The following is a 10,289-nucleotide window of genomic DNA, read 5'->3' as shown; positions in this document are numbered from 1 at the left end:
GTTTTAAACTGTACAAAACACTAAGTTTGAAACTAAAGGGAATAATAAATAAGCATTTAAAATGCAGATGTGCAAACACCTAAAACTGAAGCATAATCTCTTCACATCAGTAACTAAAAATAAATTAACACTGTATAATAGTGCCAAGAATATTATCCTGGAATACAATGACTGAGCTTGCAAATCAATATTTGATAAACTACATATCTATGCGCCACAAAAGCAGTTTTCTATACTAGTCATACTTGAAAAACATTTTCCCTGGCTCAGCTAGAGTAATAAATACTGCAAAGATATGTTGAAGGAATTGGAAATGCAGCATTTTCTACTAAAATGTGAATGGCAGATTTTTAATATTACTATTAGTTGTTATTGGAATTCTACCAGAGGAATTTCAGAAAAAAGTCACCATTTCCCAAGGCTAAGAGATCATAAAGTACTGTACACATACAACTCAAGTTATAACTTGTATTTTCACATTTCATCTGCATAGAAAACAAGTGCCAAAATTTTGCTTTAGTATGAATAATTCAGTTATCATCCAGGTCCCTAGATGACAGGAGTTCCTTTTATTCATATCAAACGCTACCTTTAAAAGACAAGATTAGTGGTATATGAAATAAGATTCATTGACTGAGGAGACTGTCATTCTGACTTTTCCTTACTTATCCCATACACTGTGCATAGTTTGACCATATTTTGACCATATCATTTTCATGCATATTTTCCACCTCCAAGCTATATAAACTTGAATGTTTAACGGATACAAGCATATCAAGTAATGTATATTTGTGTAATGAGAGGGTGTAACAGTTTAAGGAGATCAACACCCTATATCAAGGTGTGCATAATTACTAGGCAGCTTCTTTTCCTCAGGCAAAATGGGCAAAAAAGAGATTTAACTGACACTAAAAAGTCAAAGATTGTAAAAAGTGTTTCAGAGGGATGTAGCACTTTTGAAATTGCTAAGATATTGGGGCTTGATCACAGAACCATCAAATGTTTTATTGCAAATAGTCAACAGGGTTGCAAGAAATGCAATGAGAAAAAAAAAGATGCATGTTAACTGCCAAAGATTTGAGACGAATCAAATGTGACACTATCAGGAACACATTATCCTCTAGTGCGGTCATATTCCAGAATTGCAACATACCTGGAGTATCCAGAAGTACAAGGTGTTCAATGCTCAGAGACATGGCCAAGGTAAGAAAGGCTGAAACCCAACTACCACTGAAAAAGGCACATAAGTTGAAATGGCAAAACTGGGCCAAGAAATATCTGAAGACAGATTTTTCAAAGGTTTTATCAATTGATGAGAGGGACACTTGATGGACCAGATGGTTGGGCCCATGGTAACGTGCACAGAGCTCCACTTCAACTCAAGACGCCAGCAGGGTGGAAGTGGGGTCCTGGTTTGGGCTGGTATTAAAGATGAGCTAGTTGGACCTTTTTGGATTGTAGATGGACTCTAAATCAACTCCTAAGAAAGTCAAAACCTCACTTTTACTTTAATCTCCAAAATACAACTTGCCTAATAATTGTGTCCACGGTGTATATAAGTATTCAACATTGCCTTTCACAATCTGATTGATATCTTCCAGATTATGTTTAATTCCCAAGCAAAGTAGTTGACTAAATTTGATAAGAATTGCAGTCTAATTGATTTGGAAGATACATGGTTGGGAAAGATTCGTCTAATACATACAAAGCCAATGTAATCATGTCAAAAAGATGCTGCAGTTGCAAGTGCCCAAGATGAGTAAAAATGCCCTTACAATGCATGCAGATCAACTTGAAAATGTTTCTAAAGCTTTAAATACTGGATACTTTTCAGCTGCCATTTCGTTTTCCTCCCTATCACAATGCTTAAGGGAAAGTGTTAAGGCTTTTTCGACCCAAGGATCATACTATTGCCAAATTAATAGAAAATGTAGGCATGAAACAAAATTGTAATAGTATACAGATATCACAGTAAGTTGTATTCTTTAGGGTATACTATGCAAAATTTTAGATTGTGGAAACTCCTCTAAAATTTAATTAAAAAATCATTATCTATGTCCACATATGCCAAGTATAAAACTGTTTTTAGAATTGCAAGATATTACTGCTATGAATAAGCAAAGCATCAATGACCCATCCACATATTTCAGTGCATGTACTTTTATTTTGAAAGAAAAGCTGAGCTGACATTAACAAAACATTCAAGCTATCACTGAGAATTAACAATGGACACGAATCCTATGGATTTAAGTTAATATATACAAGGATGACACAACCTATGTTTTTGAACAACTTTGAAAATACAATGTTTTACATCAAACCATATTTAGATAAACTGCAAATATACATGCAGCAGAGGGATGGAATACATGTTAAATTTCATATTTCAGCTATGCATATTTTAAAGATAACTTGTCAGAACTATCAGGTTGATCCATTATTTAAAAAAAAATCAATTAAAAATGCTGCAATTTTAAAATAAGACTTTAACGCTTTATAATGCTTAACATTTTGGGGTGTCTTCATTTTCCAAATAAAAAATTGTGAATTATGAAATAATACTGTATATTCTGTCTCATTTTCACCTATACCAAGGTTAATCTAATTTTGCGCTGGCCGATTGGCCTATTGTTCAGTTCATTAATAGCAGCCTCTGCCTCTTTGTAATTTACTAAAGCAATGATTGCTTCACCAGAAAACATTCCATATTCATTGTGCTGAACAGAAAGAGATTCTGGTATAATTTTATAGCCATGGAAAAAATCCAGAATTTCATTAGGAGAAGCTCGAAATGGTATATTTTTTAATTTGATGAATGTTACAGAATCTGAGTCACCACCAAAGTTAGAATCAGGCATAAAGTGCCTATCGGAAAAATTTTCAGGAATACCATCACCAAATTCTTTAAATGAGGGAGGACGTCTATCAGATGAACAGATAAAATCATCAGACAGGCTTCGATAATCACCTTCCTGCACAGAGGGTCCTTGTGAATCAACAGAGTAAAAGTTTTCATCTCTTTCGCGTGTATGGTGATGCCCTTGCATCTTTTCATTAGATGCTGGTGGAATATTAATACCAAACTTTTGCATTTGCTCCTCGGGTATACATCTTAAGAGTACCTCTGTCCCCAAAAAGCATCGGCGATTTAAGCTTTCAGCTTTTCGGGCCTCATTTTCTGTCCTGAATTTAACTAGTGCTTCTCCCAGTCCAACTCCTTTGTCATCATAAAGCAAATAAATGTCATTGTCATCAATATTAAATCCTGCAAAGAATTTTTGTACTTCAACATTTGTCACATCAAATGGAAAATTTCTTACATACACACACGTCTTTGAGCCAAGGTAGCCATCTTGATTTTTATCCTTTACATGGCGATATCCTTCTGATGATCCCATTAACTCTAGCACTGTTCTTTTGGAAACAGGGAAAATGTAAACTTGTTGACCAAAAAGATCAAGCTTGTGATAAGTCAGTGCTGATTCATATGCTTCTTCTGATCTGAACATAATAATTGCATCCTTGTTTCTTGCCTCATTATCGTGTGGTTTTAGAAAAGTAATATCCCTGTTCACTAAAGTTAGCTCCTGAAAGAACATCCGCAAGTCTTTCTTTTTAATAGCAGCAGACAGATTTTTAAGATGTATGTAATATTCCTTGCTCTGGGGTAAATGGGGCTGGTTTGGAGTAGAGAAAGGTGAATGAGACTGGGTTTTAACCCTCCTTGGAGATCTTGAATGGGTACTTGTTGTGGTCCTCCTTGGAAAATGTGAATGCATAGGTTCCATGACCCTCTGTGGTGGTGACCTTGAACCATTGCGTGCCATGACCCTCCGTGGTGGAGACCTTGATCCAGTGTGTGCCATAACCCTTTCTGGAGATCTTGAATAGGCATGTGCCATAACCCTTTGTGAAGGAGATTTTGAATAGCTGCGTTCCATAATCCTCCATGAAGGAGACCTTGAATTAACCTGTGATACTACTCTACGTGGTGGAGTTCTGGATCGGGTACGTTTCCTTGAAAACATATAGGTTGGCTCTTTTTTTGAATATTCTGTGTTTGAAAAATAATGTCCTTTATTTGAATTTTGTTGAAAGTGGAAAGAATTATCTATCTTCTCATCTATCTTGCCTCCATACTTAAGCCATGTTTCTTCCTTGGACGGACGGACTTCTATAAACCGTGAACCAATATAATTCCTATCCCGTTGCAGTCCTTTCATGGCATCACTTAATGTAGCAAATTTGACAAACCCATCTCCATTGATTTGACCATTCGTTTTTAACATAAGTACCTTCTCCACTTGTAATCCAGAAAAGAAATTGAACACATCATCTTCTGTTGAAGAATAAGGCATACCACGTATAAATAAATATAACCTATCAGATTTAGATACTTCCTTCCTAGGCTGGTTAAAATTTGATTTTGAAATATTTATATTGGTATTTCGAGGGCCACTAGAATGAAACTCATCCTCCAAAGGAATCCTGGAATCATGGCTAGATTTACCAATTCCCTTTTTAATGACTTGAACTGTATTTGAAAGGTTGCCAACATCAGATGTTCCTGAATTATTAGGAGCTGTCCGCCTAGATCCTACTCCTCTTCCACCACGATTAAATCTTTTCCTATTAATTTCTATTATGCTCTGCATTTCTGTCTTGCTACTAAGAAAGAACTGTATACGTGAATCCTTGATAAATCCTCCTGAATAGCTCATTGCTTGTCTGGCATCTTCATCTGTTGCAAATATAATAAAAGCTTCCCCCTTTTCTCCTCCAATAATATGTACACCTCCATCAGGAATATTCAATCCTGAGAAGAAACGACGAATATCTGCAGAATCCGCAACAAGAGGAAGTCCCTGTAAACGGATGACTACAGCCATTTTGAGCTCAACCCACAGCAATAATCACCTGTGGATAAAAAGGCATACATGATAACAAGCCTTTAGTATACTGGAAGAATGCTAGGCCTACACTACACCATTTAAAACAAAACAAAAGAAAATCCTGCCATTATTGAAAGAATAACGCCTACATTTCAAATCACACAACCTAATTTAATCTGAATGTTTATAAACACTGGCCAGTCTGAAATAAGTGTACAGTTCCCAATAATATTCTCAATCAAAAGCACCAATGTCATTCATAACATCTAAAATAAAAGCTATCGAAGCTTTCACAGCATCTTATAAAATCCAGTAAAAGAAAACATCTTGTTTTCCATTATCTGACATTCTGAACTACTTTGATCAAAAAGATGTCATATCACTTCCAAGCAATAATGAAGTTTAAGTATTTTCTGTCAGGCCGGCTCATCTCATAAAGAATTAAGTTCAGTAATCTTTTTCTCCATGTTTATTCTTTCCTATGATTAGATAGCCAACTGCACATCTTCCTTTCCAGTCATCAACTTGGATGAAAAGCCATCAAATCTGACAATATAAACACCAAGCTTTCAGAAGCTTACCTGGTTCTTCTTGGAAGGCCTGATAAAGACTGTGAAATCAACTTAACTGTGGAAAGAAAATGAAACAAAATTAATGGCCAAGAAGCAGATTTACATTTTAAGCCACATTCAGTGGGATAGCCAGAACTATGGTGAACATTAACAACCCAGAAATAAAAAATAACAAGTTGTTCTGTTCCTTTCTTATTCCAGAGATGTACCAAAAAAAATCAGGATTTGTGAATTTCAGTTGTATAGTATCTTGTTTTTCACATGTTTTGAGACAGGTTCATTATGTTCTCTACTCAAAATTGATGTCAGCAACAATGATATGAGATTGATCTTCAAATTTTGATACAGATAAAAAAATCCAATTAAAAATATTCTTTTCGTCAATGTCCTCAGTCCTTGAAAGTTCCACACAAAAAGAGTAAGTGTCCAATTGTTCTAACATGATTTTCTTTTAAAGAACATAGCAGAATGTTAATCAAAAATTGAGTAAGTGATCAAATTAAGAAAACATATTCCAACTTCAGAAATTCCAGGAAAATATATTGATGATATACCAGTTTCCCCATAAAGCTTGCTGTGCCAGTATGAATCCAGAGGAATCCAGTATGTTAGAATAACTTTGCATTTAGAAGATAAGTAGGAGTACACTTGTAATGACTATATGCAGAAATAGATTTACACAGCACTTGTAATACCCATATTTCACAAGTTCCAGAAAAAGGAAATAACAGAAAAATTACAACCTAAATAACCTTAGAGAGGTAAAGCTCCAATAAGCTCATCAAAGTCCACTTACGAATGTACACAGTACTGCAGTTTCAGTATCAAAGACCTAATACAATATCAAATGCATGGAAGGAAATATATTCAATTTAATATTCTATTAATAGAATATTAATACCAGATCCAATTACATATATCTTATGTACAAAAGTTTTAAGGCTGTAAACAATGATAAAATATACTAAACATTCAAATCTGCCACTATGCTTAAAACCAAACTACTTCTCCAAACCCTACAAAAGTATGGCACATCCATCATTCTTTTTAAAGACCTAATTTGTAAGGTCCAATCCAATCCATTTCACTGAAAACAATGGCAACTAATCTAGGGACATGAATAACAACTTGTTCAAAAAGCTTACATTAACAAATGCAAGCTAGCCAACTACAACTGTTACTAGTATTGGGCAGCTCAATTTTTCCCCTGAAACTGAATAATAAACAACTAGATCCAACAAAAAAAGATTGATAGCATTATGTCCTGTCCTTTATTTCCAAAAGAGGTTTACCAAGCAATGAAAAAGCCTTCAGGAAGTCCAACTGAAGTAAAATTAACAATTATTAACATTTCAATTCCTGATTGTCAAGTACAACTAAAACATATATACATTAATCTGTCAACAAAATGAGAAAAACATATATCAAACAAGGAGTTCAGGAATTCAGCAAAACTTATTTCTGAGCAGATACAATGGGACTCTATTAGTAAGCTTTAAAACTTCTAAAAACCAATTGAATACTGTAGATAACTACATGTCAAAAAAAAACCTCCAATCTTCTATGGATCAGTTCATATTATACAATTCCCTGCAGAGGATGAACATCAGCTGAAGTGGTTTATGTTTTTGCAGTTAAATATACACTCTGCATTTTATTCTTGTGTAATCCATATGTGAATTTGAGCGAGCAACATTGATTCCTGTTAAAACAGGCACATTCATTCCTATCCATTCAATGACTGCTGAAGTAGTGCCTGGTTGACTCTTTCCCAGGAAGATAGTTGCAAAGATTTATTCCTCCTAGAGAATGCAGAATATAGAACTCTGGAATATGAGGCATTACTTCCGTGATTGTAATCCTGGTAGAAAATACATCGTAAAAAGACCAGGTGGGGACAAAAAGCATGTCTTCGCTAGCAATTATTAATACCCATTCCTTTCCAAAGATATGTTGACTAAGATGAGATCAGAAATACCCATCGAGATGGAAATCAATCGGTAGAACAAGCTTGCGACTCCGGAGTTTCTTCATCTTGTACAGCGTTTATATACAAATTCCGTTTCTAGTATCATCCAACTCATTCCTCGGGAAAACGTTCGGAATGATCCAATATTCTCAGGAATGTGCCATTAAACCAGCGAAAGAAAATACAAGAACTACGAGACTTTCCGTAGCGTGTTCAATCCTGAAACGATCTTCCGACACAGAACCAGAGCGACTTTTTCCAAGTACACCGGACAGTTTTTCTTCCATCCCCGTCGTAACGGAGAAAGAATTCGCGTTCGGAGAATTGTTTAAACGCCTCAATATGTTATTAAAACACTGACCAGCAAACGCCTCGACATCACCGTCCTGGCAGCAGGAGCTGCCCGAGCAGTACTCAACGCCTTTGCCACCCACCCCTTCCTTTATCCATACCATTTGCCGACCTCGGTCGGCCTCTTAACTCAGAGCACGGAGAAAATACGGGATACAAAGTGAAGCTTAGACGCTACCCTCGAAGCCAGCAATCCCACAAAAACATACGCACACATACGGACACCCGTAACAATGACCCCTTCGCGTTTCGTTTCTACTAACCAGGCCCCTGGGAGTCGAAAGAGGCCTTGAAAGCGCCTTAGCTCCGTAATTTCCCGCGGGAAAGAAGAGCAGAACCCCGCGCTTGCTTTAACAGGTCATGAGGCAAACGCCGCAGCCTCTTCCTTCTGCTCTCGGGCGCGCCAACCTCTCCAGGCGTCCGTCAGGAAACAGGCTGCGGGCGTCTTGGCCTCTCAAAAAATACGGTGCGCCCCCCGCTTCGACCTCCCGAAGCGAGAAAAGACCGATTCGCAATCTACAAAATGGCAGCCGTGCTTCCGCTCCAGCTCCCCGCGTCCCACCCCAGCAAAGCCATTGAGCGCGACTTTCTGTGCGCAGGCTCGGAGGGATACTCTAAACGCATGCGCTATGTCCCGGAAGTTCAAAGTTTGGTCAGGAATTCGATTTGCCTAGTCGTTTACGATGGCAATTTTTTTACCTTCAAAAAACCGAAAGTTTTGTAAAGGGAATAGAAAGTAGGGAGGATTGAAAGATTGCAACTTTTGTTAGCAATCCGGTGGCATGTAGAATAGCGTTTTGCACGGAACTCGAAAGTTTAGCATAATATAAAGATTAACTCCATTTGGCCTCCTAGGCTTTTCTTAAATACAACTCAGATTTTTTTTTAAAAAAAAAGTGAGCTACTTATACAAGTAATGTGTAACAATGTGTATAATGCCATCATCATGAAAACCAAAGAGCTTTGATTTCAAATAGGTTTATGATTTCATGTGATTTATTTTTATCTCCATTTTAATGCAGTGCTCTTCTCTGTTTGAATATGAAAAAAATAATTTCGTTGATATTTTTGAGGTTAGATTTGAATAGTATTGTGATATAGATCAGAGGTCCCCAACGTTTTGGGTACCAAGGACCGGTTCCATGGAGAAAGGTTTTTCTACTGAATGGAGAGAGTGTAGTTTTGTGTACTACCTGCATCCCACAGATGGGACTTTGCTTGTTTGTGCGGACCGGTTGCTGGCAAGCCGCAGTCCAGAGACTGGGCGTTGGGGACCCCTGATATAGATTGATAATGGTGGTAATGAGATTATCCATTCGTATCTGATTCTTGACAATTCTGTGGGCCAGGTTTCTCCATGTGTTCCAATCACCATTAAAAAAGAAAACTTTTCCAATCTTCTGTACATATAAATGTCTAACATCCAAAGCGATGCAGCAATCAATCGTGCTGTTTCAAAACCTACAGTACAAATTGTCCTTGACTTATGTTAACAGTTGGGAACATAATTGCTAAACAACGTGCTTTCTAAGCAAGTCACACCCCATTTTTCTAACCTTTTCTGACCAGGTTGTTATGCAAATCACTGAAACGGTTAAGGGAATCATGCTGTCATTAAACGAACCCAGCTTTCCCCATTTATTTTACTTATCAAAAGCTGACTGAGAAATGGCAATCATGACCGTGGGATGCTGCAACCATGATAAATACATACCAGTTGCCAAATGCCCCAGATGTGACTATGGCAAGGATGCAACAATTGAAAATACAAAGAACAGTCATAAATCATTTTTTCAATGCCGCTGTAACTTCAAATGATTATGAAATGAATAGGGTGTGCGAGACAATATTCCAGGGGATGCGAAAACTTGGGTTTAGAAGTTTCAAAATTATAGTGTATATGCATAATTCATTATTTCAAACTGTTGTAAGGGGTGCGAAAATATATCAGAAGCGTTCTATTGGTGCGGGGTATAGAAAAGATTGGGAGCCGCTGCTGTATAGGAATAGGAAATTCAATGCATCTGGAGGTTTCAGTATCCAGGTGGGCAGTTATGTTCTCCAGCTGGTTATAAAATAATTTTATATTTAAATTTATTTATAATATTACAATAAGCACTTTTATAATTTTTAAAATACATTTTTTTAAAAATATGTGTTGCTTCAACAAATTGATTTTGATTTTGCCAGTTGTAGTAGCCTAAGAAATCAATTCAAAATCATTACCTGCAAAATGTGTTACTGCAAAACACTGCAAAGTACATAAGTAAGTACATAATCCCTTACTGGAAATTGCTCAGAAATTATTACACCAAAACTGTGAAAATGAAAACTAAATTTAATAAAATTTTGTAACCATCCATTTAATCATATAATGATGTCTTAATACTTACCATCATCTGTATAAGTGATGTTGACAATGTTTTTTTCTATTTGAGATCTCATAAGTAATAAAACAAACATTATATGCACCATACTCTCAGTTAGTGTTTTTTAAATGCAATA

The 10,289-nt window shown here is 36.4% G+C and overlaps 1 protein-coding gene across 6 annotated transcripts in view; it reads right to left on the bottom strand.

The window, feature by feature from the left end:
• Positions 1-8,371, bottom strand: part of RBM12B (RNA binding motif protein 12B) — a 51,754-nt gene extending 43,383 nt beyond the window's left edge. For 3 of the 6 annotated variants that reach the window (XR_005557330.1, XR_005557332.1, XR_005557333.1), the window contains exon 1: positions 5,474-8,371. Coding sequence is in view for 2 of the 6 variants with exons in the window: in XM_039348697.1 (XP_039204631.1) it covers positions 2,586-4,889 (2,304 nt within the window). In the remaining 4 variants the exon portion in view is untranslated. Of the gene's footprint in view, positions 1-2,144; positions 4,918-5,473 lie in introns of those variants that run through there. The other 3 variants (XM_039348697.1, XR_005557331.1, XM_039348698.1) reach the window with 3 other exon arrangements.
• Positions 8,372-10,289: the final 1,918 nt, after the last annotated feature.

This window comes from Crotalus tigris, unplaced genomic scaffold (assembly GCF_016545835.1).
Source record: "Crotalus tigris isolate CLP2741 ecotype Arizona unplaced genomic scaffold, ASM1654583v1 scf7180000018168.854452, whole genome shotgun sequence".
NCBI classification, from domain to species: Eukaryota; Metazoa; Chordata; class Lepidosauria; order Squamata; family Viperidae; genus Crotalus; species Crotalus tigris.
This window is presented reverse-complemented; position numbering and strand designations above follow the sequence as displayed.